The following is a 20,173-nucleotide window of genomic DNA, read 5'->3' on the forward strand; positions in this document are numbered from 1 at the left end:
GCAATCTGATCTCTTGCCTCTCTCAATAACCTGGGGTATATCCCATCAGGCCCTGGGGACTGACCCACCTTAAGGTTCTTCAAGAGACTCAGCACCACCTCCTTCTTCATCTCAAAATGCCCCAGCATATTAGCACGCTCCACACTGATCTCACCATCCTCCACGTCCTTCTCCTTGGCGAATACTGACGCAAAGTACTCATTTAGTACCTCACCCACATCCTCCGCTCCAAGCACATGTTCCCTCCTATATCCTTGAGTGGTCCGACCCTCTCCCCAGTTATCCTCTTGCTCTTGTTGCACGTGTGGAATGTCTTGGGATTCTCCTTTGTTTCTCTTTAATCCTACTTGCCAAGGACTTTTCATGGCCCCTCCTAATTCTCTTCCTGAGTTCTTTTCTACCTTATTTATAGTTCGCAAGGGCCCTGTTCGGTTTCACCACCTCTCTCATCAACCAAGGTTCCCTGACCTTGCCATCCTCGTCCTTCCTTCTTACTGGAACATCCCTGTTCTGTGCTCTGTGCAGTTGGTCTTTGAACACCTTCCACGTGTCAGATGTGGACTTGCCCAAAAACAGCTGTTCCGGATTCACTCTCCCTAGTTCCTGCCAAATAGTCTCTCAATTTGCTCTGTTCCAATTTAATACTTAAAGGTCCAGATTTATCCTTATTCATAGCTACCTTAGGGAGCTGTGATCACTGCTTCCGAAATGTTCCCCACTGAAAGGTCAGTCACCTGGCCAGGCTCATTTCCTCATACAAGGCCAATCACCAACTGTACGGTTACTAGTGCAGGCGATATAGTCTACGGATACACACTAACGTTCAGCTCCTAATTCCACACCTTTTCCCACCAAGTACATCTTTCAACAATGTCCGCTGCTTCTGTGCCCAGTTCTGAATAGTTTTGGGTGTTTGCGTGCCATTGGTGAACCACATTCTCACCTCCGTTTCACCAGCGCCGTCCAACCTGCCTGGAGACGTGGTATTGGATGCAGCTCGGTCACAGTGCTTCCCCTCAAGGTCCTGTCTGAATCATTTCACAGTGCAGGAAGGTTTGCCGTGATCAGATGCTCCTCGGGCTCCATCACATTCTTGTCTGCGATGATGATCGGCCTCCTGTGACCTGGATTGGTGACAGGTGGGATGCTACGGGATGTGATTCCGGCCATTCTTGTGTCACTCGATGTGGCGGCATGGGATTTTCCCTGCGACAGGTCAACACTCACAAACAGGGTGTTAGTCTTCACATTAATCACAAGCTCCCAGTTCTGATGCGTCCGATTCTTTTTTCACTTTTACTATCTCCCCTGGGCAGGCCCAGTTGATTTCCTCCTCAGTGACATCTGTCTAACCTAATGCCCCATGGATTTTGTTAAATATTCCAGCATGGTCTGGAGTATCCGTGCACCGTTATCCAACCCCCTGTTTGTATTGTCCCATACCGGGCACTTGGTATCAGCAAAGTTCTTATTCTGCAGCTGATGTGTGATGTGGAGAACAACCCTACAGTGTCACAGCCTAGGTCAGTGATACGGACAAGGGTCAGTATAACATGTCCCATGTCAACGGCACAAAGATAAGATAAGATCTCTTTATTAGTCACATGTACATCGAAACACACAGTGAAATGCATCTTTTTGCGTAGAGTGTTCTGGGGGCAGCCCACAAGTGTCGCCACGCCTCCGACGCCAACATAGCACGCCCACAACTTCCTAACCCGTTCATCTTTCGAATGTGGGAGGAAACCGGAGCACCCGGAGGAAACCCTCGCAGACACACGGGGAGAACGTACAAACTCCTTACAGACAGCGGCGGGAATTGAACCCGGGTCGCTGGTGCTGTAATAGCGTCGTGCTAACTGCTACACTACCGTGCCTAGCTGTGGGCTGTGAGGAGGTTACAGAGAGACTTCAGACCTGCCAGGGGAATGTAGTGTGGAAGAACGCGAGATTCATTCACTTTGGTAAAACAAATGGAAAAGCAGATATTGTTTTTAAATGGAAGGCGATGATGTTGAGAGGAAGCTCGGTGTCCCGGTACATCAACCACTGAAGGTTAAGGAGCAAGTACAGTCGGTGATTTGTGAAGGTGAATGGTATGTTGGTTTTCATTACAAGGAGTTTTGGTGCAAGTCCAAAGATGTCTGACTGTAATTACTTGGTGAGCCGGGTACCTGGTACAGGTACAAAGGACGACCTTGGAACAGAGGAAAATACAACAAAGGTTCACCAGGTTGATTGCAGGTGTAGAGAGTTTGTCCAGGGAGCAGAGATTGGGTGGACTTGGCTGGTACTGTCCTGTGCTTAGAACAATGAGAGAAGAGAAGAGAGAAAAATTGTTGCAGAGCTTGGTGGAAGAACAGAACATAGAACATAGAACAATTACAGCACAATTCAGGCCCTTCGGCCCACAAAGCTGTGCCGAACATGTCCCTACCCTAGAAATTACTAGGCTTACCCATAGCCCTCTATTTTTCTCAGCTCCACGTACCTATCTAACAGTCTCTTAAAAGACCCTGTCGTATCAGCCTCCACCACCGTTGCCGGCAGCCCATTCCACACACTCACCACTCTCTGAGTAAAAAACTTACCCCTGACATCTCCTCTATATCTACTCCCCAGCACATTAAACCTATGTCCTCTTGTGGCCACCATTTCAGCCCTGGGGAAAAGCCTCTGACTATCTACCCGATCAATACCTCTCGTCATCTTATACACCTCTATCAGGTCCCCCCTCATCCTCCGTTGCTCCAAGGAGAAAAGGCCAAGTTCCCTCAACCTGCTTTCATAAGGCATGCTCCGCATTCCAGGCAGCATCCTGGTAAATCTCCTCTGTACCCTCTCTATGGCTTCCACATCTTTCCTGTAGTGAGGCGACCAGAACTGAGCACAGTACTCCAAGTGGGGTCTGACCAGGGACCTATATAGCTGCAACAATACCTCTCGGCTCCTAAATTCAATTCCCTGATTGATGAAGGACAATACACCATATGCCTTCTTAACCACAGAGTCAACCTGCACCGCCGCTCTGAGTGTCCCATGGACTCGGGCCCCACGATCCCTCTGATCCTCCACACTGCCAAGAGTCCTACCATTTAGACTATATTCTGCCATCATATTTGACCTACCAAAATGAACCATTTCACATGTATCTGGGTTGAACTGCATCTGTCACTTCTCAGCCCTACTGCTCTCCCTTCATCGATGTGTTTAGTCACATCCTCAAAAAATTCAATCAGGCTCGTAAGGCAGGACCTGCCCTTGACAAAGCCATGCTGACTATTCCTAATCATATTATACCTCTCCAAATGTTCATAAATCCTGCCTCTCAGGATCTTCTCCATCAGCTCACCAACCACTGAGGTGAGACTCACTGGTCTATAATTTCCTGGGCTATCCCTACTCCCTTTCTTGAAAAGGGAACAACATCCGCAACCCTCCAATCTTCCAGAACCTCTCCTGTCTCCATCGACGGTGTAAAGATCATCGTCAGAGGCTCTGCAGATCCTTCCTTCGCTTCCCACAGCAGCCTGGGGTACATCTCATCCGGTCCCGGCGACTTATCCAACTTGATGCTTTCCAAAAGTTTCAGCACCACCTCTTTCCTAATATCTACACGCTCAAGCTTTTCAGCCCACTGCAAGTCCCCACTACAATCCCCCAGATCTTTTTCCATAATGAATACTGATGTAAAGTATTCATTAAGTACCTCTTCCATTTCTTCTGGATCCAAACACATTTTCCCACTGCTGCACTTGATAGGCCCTATTCTTTTGCATCTTATCCTCTTGCTCTTCACATACCTGTAGAACGCCTTGGGGTTTTCCCTAATCCTGCCCGCCAAGGCTTTCTCATGCCCCCTTCTGGCTCTCCTAATCTCCTTCTTAAACTCCTTCCTGTTAGCCTTATACTCTTCCAGATCTCTGACATTACCTAGCTCTCTGTACCTTTTGTAAGCTTTTCTTTTCCTTTTGACTAGATTTATTATAGCCTTTGTCCACCAACACATGTCCAATGTCTCATTGGAACATGCCTTTGCAGAGCTCTACACAAATATCCCCTGAATATTTGCCACATTTCTTCCGTACTTTTCCCTGAGAACATCTGTTCCCAATCTATTCTTCTAATTTCCTGCCTGAGAGCCTCATAATTCCTTTTACTCCAATTAAACACCTTTCTAGTCTGTCTGTTCCTATCTCTCTCCAGTGCTAACGTAAAGGAGATAGTATTATGATCACTATCACCAAAATGTTCACCCACTGAGAGATCTGACACCAGACCAGGTGCAGGGATATGCAGGGATAACGATATTCCTGGCTGGGGTGTCCTGAACCAGGGCTTGCAGTCTCAAAAGGTAAGCCATTCAGGACTCAGATGGGAGGAAAGATCACCCGGAGGGTGGTGAACCTTTGGAATTCTCTCCCCAGGAGGGCCTTGGTGGCGCAGTCATTCAGATGGAGGTGGACTGATTTGTGGATGCGAAATGACGTGGGGTTAGCGAAGGGAATAGGTGCTGAGGCATTTTAGTTCCAATGGTCAGAAATACCCAGGAGGGGTTGGCACCTTTTGCAGGCATCCTACCTGGATGCATCACGGCTTGGTACAGCAACAGCTCTGCCCAGGACCGCAAGAAACTGCAGAGAGTTGTGGACACAGCCCAGCGCGCCACAGAAATCAGCCTCCCCTCCGTGCACTGTCTTTACCTCTCGCTGCCTTGGTGAAGCAGCCGACATAATCAAAGACCCCACCCACCCGGGTCATTCTCTCTTCTCTCCTCTCCCATTGCGTAGAAGATACAGGAGCCTGAGGGCACAGACCACCAGACTAAAGGACAGCTTCTATCCCACTGTGATAAGACTATTGAACGGTTCCTTTATACGATGAGATGGACTCTGACCTCACGATCTACCTTGTTGTGACCTTGCACCTTATTGCACTGCACTTTCTCTGTAGCTGTGACACTTTACTCTGTACTGTTATTGTCTTTACCTGTACTACATCAATGGACTCCGTACTAACCCAATGTTGCTGCACTGTGTAATGAATTGATCTGTACGATCGGTATGCAAGACAAGTTTTTCACTGTACCTTGGTACAAGTGACAATAATAAACCAATACCAATACCAAAGCAGGCCTTAAAGTGGGGCTGGGTAAGTGGCCTGGAATTTAATTGTTCCCCTTTTTTCCCTGCTTCAGTAACACCTGTTGTTGAAACATCACTGACTTTGACCCATTCAGCTCCAGCCTCTCCTTTATACATCGAGATTTTAATCTTATCCATTTCCATTCTTGAAATTTATCTTCCAGGTTCGATGGGAGAATTCTTAATTCGTTGCTGCACTCAACAAGAATTTCTGATTAAATCAGGAGTTTGACCTGTGTGCTTTATCCCGAGAAGACCCTGGTTTAATTCCCGCCACTGTCTGTAAGGAGTTTGTACGTTCTCCCCATGTGTCTGCGTGGGTTTCCTCCGGGTGCTCCGGTTTCCTCCCACATCCCAAAGACGTACAGGTTTGGGAGTTGTGGACATGCTCTGTTGGCGCCAGAAGCGTGGTGACACTTGCGGGCTGCCCCCAGCACATTCTCAGTAACGCAAAAAGAAAGCATTTCACTGTGTGTTTCAATGTACATGTGACTAATAAATAAATATCTTATCTTAAAAGTGAGGCCTGTTCTCCTGCACACACCTCATGGAGACTCCACTGTCGAATAGAATGTGGGGCTCAGTGTCACAGAAAATGCAGACAGCAAATGCAGATTCATTTTTTTTATTGATGATTATTATTGCAACTAACTCAGAGAAACAAAGTTTTCTTGTAATCAGAATGAATGCAGAAACACTAAGGATGAGATGACACTTCATTTACTGGTGACCTGACCGTGGGAGGTTGTACTGTGGTGCTGCTTATTTGTGGCCTACCATTGGAAAGGGTGTGTGGCATCACTCCCTACACCAATACACTAGCCTGCCTGCTACACATGTAGTTGCTACCAACACTCCGTCATATCATTGATCAGCAGAGCTCTGTAACTCCAGCTCATGCACTTCTTCCTTCAAGGCAGCTGCATAGGATGGAAACTTACAATGACTAAAATGGCAGGTTTCTTTGTTTATTCTTACTGGCTAGGCCAAGATCAGCCACGTTGCCCCATTACTCAGCAAATAGATGAGTGGTTCTGTCACCCAGACAGCTCAGAAATGAAGTTTCATCTCTTTCAGGCTTAGTGGACCCTTTAGAATTGATTGAAGAACTATGCTAAACTTCTTTAAACAATGTCCTATGCATTCACATCTCATAATCCTTTCTACTGAGAGCTCTAATTGATTTCCTGTGGTCACTCAGGAAATCTCTGCTCCTTGTTCTTCTTCTGTGTTCTTTGGTCCACATCCTGAGCTTGAGGCTCTGCCAGTTGCTTTGTGAGTCCTTCACATTGTGTGGATACGCAGCCGCACTCGGTTACGTAGGTGTAGGTGAACTCGGTTGTTGCACCTCCTGGGCACAGTAAGGTGATATTTTTCTTGCTGGTTGTCAACTCCTGACAGCAGCTGCAGTTATGTGAAATCATATTTGCTTCAGCAGAATACCTGTTGTGGAACCAAGAGGGAAGTATTCAGAATTCAGGTCTGCATAAACCATTAATGATCAATTAATCCATTCATACTACATGAAAGCAGGTTGAGGGAACTCGGCCTTTTCTCCTTGGACCGACGGAGGATGAGGGGCGACCTGATAGAGGTGTATAAGATGATGAGAGGCATTGATAGGGTAGACAGTCAGAGGCTTTTCCCCAGGGCTGAATTGGTGGCCATAAGAGGACATAGGTTTAAGGTGCTGGGGAGTAGATATAAAGGAGATGTCAGGGGTAAGTTTTTTACTCAGAGAGTGGTGAGTGTGTGGAATGGGCTGCCAGCAACGGTGGTGGAGGCTGATACGATAGTGTCTTTTAAGAGACTGTTGGATAGGTACATGGAGCTGAGAAAAATAGAGGGCTATGGGTAAACCTAGTAATTTCTAGGCACAACTTTGTGGGCTGAAGGGCCTGAATTGTGCTGTAGTTTTTCTATGTTTCTATTAAAAATTGGCCGAGAAATTAGATCCATTGATGGCTGTTTTATGCACCGATTACAGATAAAACCACAAAATATTTCTCGGTGAAACTATATGCACCGGGAAATTGGACTGGGCACTCATTGACTTCCGCGCTTTCAACATTTTTCTGGTGTCAGTTGAGCACCCACTGGTGTCACAGATCTCGCTCCAGATGTTCCAAATGGGAACTGGAGCTTCTGGGTGAAACCTATGACTTTTGGTAAAAACGCACGTCACCTTCTTCAATTAGAAACTTCTCCCTTCTCCTTTATAACTTTACCTCAACTTACTCTGCTGATGTTCACCCCGGTCTCCTGCAGCATTACTAAAGTAATCACAATGCAACCAGTTTACAGAGCGAGCATAACTAGTATCCTCGCTCCACTCTCTCCCAATCTCTGGCTCCAGGTGAATACCACGTGCACAGCGTGACAGATTCTTCCTTGAATTGGCACTTGGAAACGTTTGTGTGTGTGGGTGTGTGCGCGTGTCTGTCTGTGTCCATGTGTGTGTGTGTCCGTGTGTGTGCGTGTCCGTGTGTGTGCGTGTCCGTGTGAGTGTCTGTCTGTGTCCGTGTGTATGTGCGTGTCCGTGTGTGTGTGTGTCTGTCGTGTCCGTGTGTGTGTGTGTGTATGCGTGTGTGTGCGTGTGCGTGCGTGCTCTGACTCTCTCTTTCTCTGAATTATTCCCTGATGTTCCTTTCAGACTCTGTATTCTCTCTGTCACTTCTTCACTGAGTGTTTGATTCTCATATTCCCATCAGGTTGTTCCTCCTCTCGTAATGTTTCTCTCAGGCTCTGTGATCTCACTCTGATCTTTGGCTTTAAACTTCCTCCAACACTGGTTCTCAAACAGAAGGCAGGGAGTTGGAATAAATGGGTCTTTCTCAGCCTGCGACGATGCAACTCGTGGAGGGCCCCGAGGATCAGTTCTTGGCCCCCAATTATTTACAATTTATGTTCATGATTTGGAGGAGGGAACAGAACGAGGTATCCAAGTTCGCGGATGACAGGGAAAATAGGTGGGAGGGCACGCTGCAATGAGGGTATTGACTACTGAGCGGTGAATTGAGTGGGTATTAAACTCGGCAAAAGGGGTTTGAAGGTGTGAGATCCTGCAGTTCAACAAGGGGAGTCAAAAGAAAGACAAGTATTTCAATGGGGAGAGGTTGCAAATGAATGGAGCAAGAGGGAGTTAGATGTTCTTGTGCATGAAACCTAAAAAAGTTAGCATGCAGGTGGAGCAGACAGTCAGAGAGCCACGCAGAACAGCAACAGGCCCTTCGGCCCAATGGGTCTGTACTGGCCACTCACCAGCTGTCTCCACCAGTCCTACACTTATTCCATTTTACTCTCCCAGCACTCCCAACACATCTTCCTACTCCCCTGCCCACCCGGGGCAGTCTACAGCGGCCAACCTCCCAACCCGCAGGTCTTTGGTCTTCTGGAGCTACCGTGGGGGGGGAATCGTGTTGGGTGAAAGGGAGGATGTGCAAGCTCCATACAGACGGGCACTGAGGTCAGGATCGAACCGGCTCCACGAGCTGCCGGGAAGGCAGGTGGCACATTGGCCTATGTTGCATGGAGCGGGAGCCTGGTGTTGCTGAGGCTGCACCTGGAGTACGGTGCACAGGTTTGCACTTCCCCCACCCCCCACCCCATATCTAGGAAAGGACACACGAGGTGGGAGGCAGGCCACAAGTTTCATTCCTCTGGGGTGGGAGAGTTGCCTTATCACAAACGACTGAAACGTTGGGTCTGTACTCTCCAGAGTGGAGTTCAGGAGAATGAGGGGTGATCTTATTGAAACACAAACAAGATCCCAAAGGAGCACAGGAGGGTGGATATGGAGATTTGCCCAGAAAGGGAACACCTTCACAAAGATTTGGGGACTGGCCTTTCGAAATCGAGGTGTGTGGGAATTTTCTCTGGCAGGGTGTGGGGAATCTCTGGAACTCTCTGCCCCCAAGGGTGGTGGAGGCCGGGTCACTGGAAGGAGTTGAAAGTGGAGGTTTATAATCTTTTGAAGCATTAGGGAATGGAAGGCTCTGGGGAACTGGCATGAGAGAGGCGATGAGGACCAGCCCCGATGGTATTGAACAGTGGGGCAGGTTTGAGGGGCTGGATGGCTCAGTCTTGTGGTCTATACGTACACTGAAGAGGTCATACAGTGCCCGCCACAGGAAGTCATCGGCACTTCTTGTATAGACCGACATCCCTGGTGATTGATGTACGTGGTGGTACTTGTAACACTGCATGTCTTTGGAGCACCTGCAAGTGAATCAGAATTGAAGTTGTTAAGGATCAGTGAACCCCGATCGGACTCTTGAATCAGTTCATCCATTGCAGGAGCACGAGGGTGGAGGGAAGATCAGAATATTGCTTGATTTTACACTGGTCCAATGCATTATTTTGCAGAGATTTAATTTGTGGAGAAGCACAAGAGATGAGATCTTGTTCTCTTCCTTTCTATAGCTACCTATATTGAGCTCTTCAGATATCCAGGAGCAATGCAACTACACAGAAAGGAAAAGTTGTGGTGTCTTTGGAGCGGTCTACCTGTACTTAATTTGTTATGATCATCTCTATTAATACCTCCATAGAGATTTAGTTCAAGGACTGGTATGAAATATGTTCCTGGACAGGCTACTGCTGACTTAAAGTGAAAGGTGCAGCAGAAACTTACAGTAATTGTTACAACTGGAAGCTGAAATAAAAATACATATTGGGAATTATGTATTGTGTACACATCAGAACTTGTGTGGGTTTAACAAAATACTCAAGCTGTGTGGTTATCCGAGGAATGTTTATCCTTCAGTCAAGATTTCTAAAACAGATGATCTGGTTGTTATCACACTGAGGACCTTGCCGTGTGTAAAATGGTGACCACAGCCTCTGTTACCTCAAAAGTGCTTCATTGGTTGTGCAAAGCTTTGGGATCCTGTGGACTATAAATCCTACTTAGCTGCAATAAAATTACTTGGCTTCTACCTTTAATGAACTGTCTTTTGTGTGACTTTTCTTGAAAAAATAGATTTGCACAAAGCCAGCAGTAAACCCTAAGCGATTTTTCTGAGGGATTTTCCTTTCAACTGTCTGTAAATATTAATGATTCCATTCCTGTCATGGAAAGACCCACCAAAGTGCTTTATAATTTTAAAAATTGCATTTTTAGAATTGCCCTGATAGTTTTGTAACCAATTAATGAATTTTAAAATGCATTCACTATTTTGAGGCCAATTTGTATTCAACTGGTCCCACGGGCGGCGATAAAGTCTGTTTCAGTGATGCAGGTTGAGGTAAAAATGTTGATCAGTTGTTTCATCAGATAATGGTGTCGGATATTTCAGTGGAGGAAACATTGCTGGGGGGTTGTGGGGGAGGGGGGGGGGATCAGCAGCCATTACATCCAAGTGCATGTTTTTCCCCTGAGGGGCAAGGCCATGTATTCACACAGCACTCGCTGACCAGTTGTGCAGTTACATATGTGGAATTACGGGAAAAACAGACCCATGCAATGCGCTGCTGTGCCCAGATTTCTTACAGTGCCGATTCTCAACTGGAACCACTGCTGAAACTGTGGGGAGATGTGAGCCAGAATGGACGTGTAATCAGACAATCTGCTTCTCCAGTGCTGAACTAGACATTGTCACAACAGCAGCACTGCAGTTGAATTAATCACCATCTTCTGTAACAGATGAGAGAAACAAAGGACGGCTGATGCTGGAATCGAGATGAAAAACACGATGATGCTGGAGGCACTCAGCAGGCCAGGCAGCATCCGTGGAGAAAAGCAGGTGGTCAACGTTTCGGCTCAGGACCCTTCTTCAGGACTGAAGATAGGAAAAGGGGAAGCCCGATATATAGGAGGGAAAAGCAGAGCAGTGATAGGTGGACAGAAGGGGGGAGGCGGGGTGGGCACAGGGTGGTGATAGGTAGATGCAGGTAAGAGACAGTGATGGGCAGGTGCGGGGGAGGAGGGGAGAGCAGATCCACCTGGGGATGGGTCAAAGGTAAGGAGAGAGAGGGGAAGAAAGGGCTAGAAAAGGGAAGAAGGGAAGAAGCACGGTGGGGTGGGGGGGGGGTGGGAATTACCTAAAGTGGGAGAATTCAATGTTTGTGCCATCAGGCTTCAAGGTTCCAAGATGGAAAATGAGGAGCTGTTCCTCCAGTTTGCACTTGGAATTCTCCCAGCAATGGAGGAGGCTGAGGGACTGACATATCAGTGATAGTGTGGGAGGGGGAGTTGAAGTGACCAACAACGGGGAGATGCAGGTCGCAGTTACGGACAGAGCGCAGGTGTTCTGCTAAACGGTCACCCAGTCTGGGTTTGGTCTCTGCGAAACGGTCACCTAGTCTCTGTAACAGACCCCTGACTTGCTGCAGGCCACTCTGTCGGAGTGCTCCAGCTCACCGGCTTCATTCTGTCAGGGCTTGCTGTTTGTTGATGGCCCTCGGTCAAAAATTCAAGGTGCAGACTCAGGCATGCAATGCATCCAAGCTGCTGTAACCCAGTGTGATGTGTGTGTGCAGGGATCACACTCACTGGGAAAGTGTGCCCTGAAGTTACATTCTGGACTGAGTGCATTCACAAGTGCCAATCATAATTCAAGACTGTTGGATATCTCAAAACGTCCGCCTGGCAGTTGAATTTCTAGGCCTGCATCTTTAACAATGAAACACAGAACCTCAGCATCAGCTGGGACTAACAGCCCTTTGCTTCAGAAGTTTGTGTTCTTGCCATTGAGCCAGGACTAAGTTGATCACAATCACTTCATCCAGAATTGTAAACAAGCACTATGCTAACAACTACTTCATAATTCAACAGCAGGGAGATGTTCTGTGATTGTCTAAGTCCATTACTTACATGTCTCACAACAGCCATCAGAGTCCATGTGTATTGTTCCCTGTCAGAGAGAATAAATCATTAGAAACAAAGGTATTTGAAGCAATGGCATAAACCAGATGATAATTCATCATCAATCTGTTATTTGGAACTTACAGGCTCACAGCTGTCATGATCTAGGCGTGGGCACTGGGGGCTGTAGATGTTTGGAATAAAGTGTCCCTTTATTTTTTTACATTCATACTTGGTGCAGTTGCTTTTCCCATCTGACGTTTTTTCTCCAGGCTGTGTAATAACAGGAAAGAGAAAAGTTTTAGATGGACAATAATCATGGAAACATTTTGGAGCTTTGGACTTCAATATTGCCTCAGAAGTAAAATTCCCTCTCTTCTCAACTCTGGCCTCACGTACCAAACACCAAATGGTACTGAATAAACAGCAGAGCACAATTTATAAATGCTATCTACTAAGACACAGGTATTTGTGTCATTTATGTATTGTATTGCACTGTGTCACAGTGTTTGTATTAGCCATCTGCTCAGGACGTATGTTACAGAATAAATAATTGGTTGTGAAAGTGAGAAGTCGATGTAAAACGCAAAGAAAACAAAAGCTAAAATTTGGTCAAGTCTACGGTGGGTACCAAAGGCCACATCAGATGTAGGAATCGGGATGTTCCTCAATATCCTGATCCAGAGATCCATTCCATATACACTCCATAAATTTGTCTCCTGCACCATTTCCACTCATTTGGTTTGTCAGGTCTGCAAATAAATTTATGTCTCCAAGTGTACTGTTTACCCTTATTACAGTGCACACATCCAATTCCCTGATTTGTTCCTGTCTGGGCCCTTTGCACAGCTGCCCTCACAGAGTTTAGCCCCGTGCTGTGTCCTAGCTCCACCCAAACTGATTCCACTTCTTGAAAAATCCAAAAGCCCTAAGCGCTGGAAACTGTGAAACAAAACCAGAAAACCCCAGCGTACAGCCAGCAGATCGGGGTAGTATGTGTTGTGGGGAGTGGAACAGTTCACATTTCAGCTGAAAGGCAGAACTGGAGAAGAGAGAAAACAGAATTCCCTTCAGACAAAGGGAATATCTGCGGTCGGGTGAGGCCAGGGTTGCCGTGGTGATGAGCTGTTGATGAGGTAAAAACTGCGAAATGTGGGACTGTGGGGAACACCCAGCAGATCAAGTCATGCCTGAGACAATGAACTGCTGGGCACCCTCCCCACCCCACCCCAATTATGAAATTATTTCCTTAAAAGTCTGCTTTCTTCATCTACTTTAGCCAAGTCTACCCCCTACCTTTCTAATTAACATTATTTATGTCTAAAACACCACCTTGAACCCAAGTTTGTAAGTGAAATTCTACTACGTTAAGTTACTATCCTCAGTCTTTTTTTGTCATGAAATCATTAATCCTATCTCATGACACATCACCAGATCTACAATTCAATGTACTGTTCTGAGAAATGGCCCCAATGGACTCTATGAACTTGTCCTCAAGGCAAGCATTGCTAACTTGGTTTGTCCAAACAGTGTGAAGTTTAAAGGCACCTGTGATTATTGCAGGCATCTATCTTACAAACATCAGTAGACCCTGAAATACACTTTGCTCTGCAGTTATGGGCTTATCTTCATCTGATCTGATTCTACCTCTTGGTCTTCTGAATCAAGATAATTTCTTACCATCGTATCTCCTCTTCACGCTCTTTAGCAGATGATAATAATTCTGATAAGTGACTTCCAACAGATAAGATGCATACCTGAAGGATTATTGGTGGTCTGTCTGGCACTTCAATTATACAGGAAACCTGGGTACAATTTCCACAACATTGTCCTTCCTGCTTCTTATACTCAAAGCCCTGTGGGGAGGCATCAATAATTAGTCTCCTTTCATTGACTATAAATAAAATAATTAATGGTCTGAGGGGTGGGTGGTTACCTGAGCACAGTGAGTATCACAATTTACGGGAGTGCACTCAATAGCGCTGTGATTGGTTAATGGGTCCACTTTGTCGGTACACTTGCAATTCTTGCATGCATCCTTAGGAACAGTCATTCCCGGCTGAAACACAAGGAAAGTTTGAGTTGAGGTGTGCTTTCAATTTGTGCTGTGGAAGAGTCAGATTTCATCAAGTGAAGTAAATAAACCTCTGGAGTTTTATGTGTACCTGGGACCTCAAGCTTTGTGCAAAATTCACAGAGTTATTAACCTCTAAGCCGGGAACAGAAGCTTGCCATCCGGGCTGCTCCAGCTTTCAAAAAGATCACGTCTAATCTGACTGCAACTCAACACGTTCGTACCTTTCATCCCCCTGCTGATAGAGAAGCTGCCTTTGGAATATTCAGACTCTGAGGAAGAGATCTCTAAAGACTTGTGACTCTTTGGCAAAGAAAAATTAGCTCACTTCTGCCTCAAGTGAGTGTCTCCTTATTTTTAAAGATTGACCTTCAATTCCAGCTTCTCTCACAAGAGGAAACATCCTCTCCACACCCACCCTGTCAAGATCCCTTGGGCTCTTATATGTTCCCCCCAACACTCCTAAACTGAACAGCTTGTAACTGTCCAACCTTTCCTCATTCAGCAACCCTTCCACTTCAGGCATTAGCCCAGTAAACTGTTACCAATGCAGTGACATCCTTCCTGCAAATAAGGAGACCAGTACAGTACACAGGTGCCCAGATATGAGCCTACCAACACCCAGTGTAACTGAAGCATATTCCCTCTACTTCCACATTCCACTCACCCAGCAATAAATTTCAACATTATGTCAGCTTCCCTCATAACTTGCTGGTCTACACACTGGTCTCTTATGGATCATGCACTTGGATAACTGCATCTCTTTACATTTCAGAACTCTGCAATCATTCACCATGTTGAACTATAACATTTTCCATATTATTGGTATCAGTTTATTATTGTCACTTGTACTGAGGTACAGTGAAAAACTTGTCTTGCATACTGTTCATGCAGGTCAATTCATTACATAGTGCATTGAGGTAGTACAGGGTAAAAACAATAACAGAATACAGAGTAAAGTGTCACAGCTACAGAGAAAGTGCAGTGCAGCTGGACAATAAGGTGCAAGGTCACAACACGGTAGATCGTGAGGTCAGAGTCCATCTCACCACATAAGAGAACTGTTCAATAGTCTTATCACAGTGGGATAGAAACTGTCCTTGAGCCTGGTGGTCTGTGCCCTCAGGCTCTTGTATCTTCTGCCTGATGGGAGAGGGGAGAAGAGAGAGTGACCCAGGTGGGTGGATCTTTGATTTGCTTCATCAAGGCAGCAAGAGGTATAGACCATGGAGGGGAGGCTGGTTTCCATGACGCGCTGGGCCGTGTCCACAACTCTCTGCAGTTTCTTGTGGTCCCCGGCAGAGCAGTTGCCATACCAAGCCGTGATGCATCCAGATAGGATGCTTTCTATGGTGCATCGATAAAAGTTGATGAGTGTCAAAGGGGACATGCCAAATTTCTTTCGCCTCCTGAGGAAGTTAGAGGCACTGGTGAGCTCTCTTGGCCGTGGTGTACACTGTATTTGCCAGGTCTTTGCCCTCTCACTGAACCCTATCTATATCCCTTTGTATCCTCTTGATGTCCTCCTCACAACTTACTTTCCTACCAGTTAAATGCTGGCTGTGATTTCTACCTCCTGAGTTTTAAACTAACATCCCAATGAACATACAGGGAAAGATTGAACAGGTTAGGACTTTATTCCTTGGAGCGCAGAAGAATGAGGGGAGATTTGATAGAGGTTTACAAAATTATGAGGGGTATAGAGAGTAAATGCGAGTAGGCTATTTCTACCTAGATTAGGAGAGATAAGTACGAGAGGACATGGCTTTAGGGTGAAAGGGGAAAGGTTTAGAGGGAACTTCTTCACTCAGAGAGTGATGGGAGTGTGGAACGGGCTGCCATCTGATGTGGTAAATGCATGCTCACTCTTAAGTTTTAAGAATAAATTGGATAGATACATGGATGGGAGAGGTCTGGAGGGTTATGGACTGGGTGCAGGTCAATGGGACTAGCAGAATAAAGTTTCAGCACAGACTAGAAGGGCCGAATGGCCTTTCTGTGCTGCAGTGTTCTATGTGCTCTGTTCCATTTTCACCTCTTACTACGCTTTCACATTCTTTCTCCATTTTATGCTCGTCTGAATTGAAGTGAATATTTACTGCAGAGGTTATTGAACTGGAAAATGAGACAGAAACATGAAAAACTCTAAACTGAGCAACTGAAGTTAGATTGAGCACTTGAATCGCTGAGGCATAGAGAGCTATGGACCATGTGTCGGGTGATGGGGTTTACACAGCATGGGCAGTTTGGGCCGAATGGCCTGTTTCCATACTGTACACTTCTAATGATTCAATGAAACCGTAACTGATACCTGAGTATATGTCTGTATACCTTACCTTGTATTCAGTGTCATTGTACACACAGACTTGCTTTGGTTCTGAAAACAGAATAATATGCCATTAAATTAACAGTTCATCTACATTGATGCTACAGCACGTTACTTCAGACAGTCAAGGCAGTGAAAGTGAAGCATGTCTGACCACAGACTGAAGAGAAGTGCAACACTTACTACATGTATAAACTGGGCAACATTTGTCTTCATGCATATGGATCACTGGCATCGATCCAGGTCCGCACTCAGGCCTCACATCGGGACAGTGAGTGACATTACATTCTGAATGGGCAGAAATTGGCATTTGTTAAGAAAAAGCTCCAATGACCATGAGTGATATTAATTAGACAGGGTTCATTATAGGTTGAACAAGAATTTTCCCTCTCATGCAGTGATCAAGACCCCTTGGACCACTTCCTGATTCACCACAGGATTTTGAATTCCAACAATACTGATTAACACTGCCAATCCTCTTTAAATCATTCGGGTGGTGAGCCCATAATTTCTGGTGGACAATGATGGACCTGAAAGTCATCTGTTTATGCTGACTCTGTGTTACATCTGATAACCAACGTTCAACCTCTGGGAATCCAGTGAGCTCCAATCTTGGGCAATAACCTCTCATGTGGAACCCTTTCAAATGTGCTCAGAAATTCCAAACATGCTGCATCCACTGGGTCTCACATCACTACTCTGCTGACAAGGTGCAAGGGACTCATTGATGTATCTGAGAATACTTAGTTCCCCTCCACTCCACCCAGCTTGATTACTCTACCACCATGCCTCCAGAATAACTTTCAGGTTTAATTCCATCCATGCTATTCCTTCATCTTTTTGTGTCAGCTTTGTGCCTTTCAAGATAAAATTTCTTATTAACATTATTAGTATTGGTATTATGGTGAAAGTAATGAGTAGATTTGCAGAGAGCAGCTTGCAACGAGTCACCACGCTCCGGTGCCAAGCTCTGTGTCCCTATCTCACCCATCTCATTTTTACCCAATGCATTACTCTGTCCTATGTCCACCATGCTTTAAATTTAGAGACACCAGAGACTGCAGGTGCTGGAATCTGAAGCAACAAACAATCTGCCGGAGAAGCTCAGCAGATCGAGCAACATTTGTCGGGAAAGGAATTGTCGATGCTTTGGAAGGAAACCCTGATGCAGCGTTTCAATCCAAGTCATTGACAATTCCACTCTTCCCCACGGATAGTGCTCAACCTGTTGAGTTCCTCCAGCAGACTGTTTGTTGCTTTAAATTTTCCACCTCCTCCTTTCCCTCTTACCTCTTCCCACAACTTGTCTGGCTCTTTGGAGCTTTTCTTATTTCAAGGTCAATGCAGCCAGCTGTGGGGGTAACGGGCTTCAGCAGGGGCCTTGAGTAGGCAGCTCATGGGACTGGAGGGTCAGTGCAGGCACGGATATTAAATTCACTTGACAGAAAGCAGTGAGTTGTGGTAAATGGTTGTGTTTCAGACTGGAGGACTACAAGCACTGGTGCTCCCCCAGGGGTCATGTAATGATTTGGGACATTGGAGTACAGATTAAAATGTTCAAATGTGCAGACGCCAGTGATGAACTGCAACGTTGCAGAAGGGGCAGACAATTGGCAGATGGAATTTCGTGCAGAGAGGTGCAAGGTGGTGGGACAAGCAGAGTCAATGGGACGGTTCTAACGAGTGTGGAAGGACAGAGGGAGATGGGGGTCCATGTGAAGGCGGCAGGACATATTGAGCCAGTAGTTAGCCTATAATGTGGCAGCTTAAGCGTCGTGAAACAGGGAAGTTACGCTGAACCTTTACAAAGCTTGGGTCAGGCCACAACCGGAGTGTTGTGTCCGGTCCTGCTCTCAACTCAAGGGAGGTAAAGGTTCAGGAGAGAGTGCGGAGGAGATTTACCGGAATCGTTCCAGGGCTGACAAAGTTTAGCCATGAGGTCAGGTAGGGAAGCTGGGATTGTCCCACAAAGGAGTTTGAGGGGAGATTTGTTCAAGTTGTCAGGGACCACGGCAGATTTAGATAAGGGAAGCAAAGAAACCCTGTTCCCATTGGTTGATGCTCCAAGGATCAGGGAACACAGATTTTTGTTTTGTGCAAAAGAGAGTGGGGGATGTGAGGAGACACTTGGTTACCCAGTGACCTGGAACTCACCGACTACAAGGGTTGGGAAGGGCAAATCATTAATGTGTTGGGAAGGACATTGGATGGGGAGAGAACGAGGGAATGGGGCAGACTAGATTACTCTACACAGGGCTGCGTGGACTCAAAGGGCCAAATGTTTGCCTTCTGTGTCGTCCTGACTCTTCATGAATAAGAAGAATGAGGTGAAATTCTGTTTTTTTTTCCAATTAAAAAAAACATGTGACTTTGTCCTGGCTCTTGAACCAACACAACCCTAATCACTACCTCAGTATAGCAACACTTCGCACTACAATTGACTTTTTTGTTCTGTGTTTCTACTTGTAAAGATTGTGCACAGTTTATGATTAATTTATGTTTTTTTTGTGAATGCTGTTTATCTGATGCTATGTGTCTGTGATGCTGCTGCAAGTAAGTTTTTCATTGCATCTGGGCATACATGTACTTGTGCAGATGACAATAAACTTCCCTTTGACTTTGACTATAGTTTGAATATACATAGCATGGTGGCAGTTCCTGAAGTTACTTGTACTAAACTCTTCTTTTGAAGACTGTGTAGATTGGTGCCTCAGTCTGGAGACTCATCACCTCCGTGTAATGACCAGAGGGAAGGACACTACTCTTCCGACAGAGTCTGAGGTTGCCCTCTCTCTCTGAGCCCTCGACTGAAGGTTGATTTCCCAAACCTCTGCAATAAGTGTGGGAGCTCGGTGATACCATCTATTTTCTATCCTTTCTAAGTATGCTGAAAGAAAATAATTCTGGCATTAAACATAAAAACATGCACAAAGTGTGCTTACACCTGGCAATTCAAATGTATCATACCTGCTGGTCATATGATCATAAGGTCCTCGTTGGCTTTTATCACTAGAACTTAAACCTTTGAGCTTGACTTAAGAGTTGTAGAGTCATACAGCACAGAAACAGACACAGTGGTCCACCGTCCATGTCAACCTATCCTATTTACCATCCTGTTTTTGAAATCATATCTCTAAAACGATTACATAAAAAAAACAAGATTCCCTCGAGGCAAATAGGCAAACACACAACACACATGGTGTTGCTTTAGATAACAGAATGTTTCATACTAGTACTGGACAATTAAATATTCATACACACTACAACTTGCAAGACTGATAATCAAAAACTGCAAAAGGTGGAGAGAGAAACAGAATGTTTTCAGGTCAATGATCCTTTCACAGAATTGGAGCAGTTCTGATGAAAGTTCATTTCCAATTCTGATGAAGGGTCAAGGACCGGAAATGTTAACTCTGTATTTCTTGGTCTGATCCGTTGCATATTTCCAGCATGTTCTGTTTTTACAACTTATAAGATGTCTACTTACTGCACTTGGTTTCTGTACAACACAAGTCCTGTTCATTTCTTTGAACAACTGGTATGAATCCTTGCTCTTTGCATACCACTGGTGGTGATGGAGCACATTTGTGGGGTTTGCAGACGACACTTAACGTTGCATTGTTGCAAGAACAGTCCTGACAATTGCTTTGCCATGTTTCACCAATCTGTCACAAACACACAAGATCATTCAGGAGGTTTTTGGAAAGGTGAATGCTGAAATTAATACCAATCTTAATGACAGATATCACTTGCTCATCTGAAAATACCTACCTGCTTTGGTTTTCCATCAGGACCAATGCACTCTGCAGTAAATAGAAAATGAA

The 20,173-nt window shown here is 45.6% G+C and overlaps 1 protein-coding gene across 1 annotated transcript in view; it reads right to left on the minus strand.

Annotated features, from left to right (window-relative positions):
- Window positions 1-6,251: 6,251 nt before the first annotated feature.
- Window positions 6,252-20,173, minus strand: part of LOC127578014 (mucin-2-like) — a 166,305-nt gene continuing 152,383 nt past the window's right edge. The window contains exons 43-51 of the mRNA XM_052029720.1: window positions 20,121-20,152; window positions 19,837-20,014; window positions 16,360-16,400; window positions 13,886-14,008; window positions 13,707-13,805; window positions 12,094-12,222; window positions 11,959-11,998; window positions 9,245-9,362; window positions 6,252-6,587 (exon numbers count right to left, since the gene is read on the minus strand). Of these exons, the coding sequence (XP_051885680.1) occupies window positions 6,338-6,587; window positions 9,245-9,362; window positions 11,959-11,998; window positions 12,094-12,222; window positions 13,707-13,805; window positions 13,886-14,008; window positions 16,360-16,400; window positions 19,837-20,014; window positions 20,121-20,152 (1,010 nt within the window). The 3' untranslated portion in view covers window positions 6,252-6,337. The remainder of the gene's footprint in view (window positions 6,588-9,244; window positions 9,363-11,958; window positions 11,999-12,093; window positions 12,223-13,706; window positions 13,806-13,885; window positions 14,009-16,359; window positions 16,401-19,836; window positions 20,015-20,120; window positions 20,153-20,173) is intronic.

The sequence above is a fragment of the Pristis pectinata genome, chromosome 14 (genome assembly GCF_009764475.1).
Source record: "Pristis pectinata isolate sPriPec2 chromosome 14, sPriPec2.1.pri, whole genome shotgun sequence".
Taxonomy (NCBI): domain Eukaryota; kingdom Metazoa; phylum Chordata; class Chondrichthyes; order Rhinopristiformes; family Pristidae; genus Pristis; species Pristis pectinata.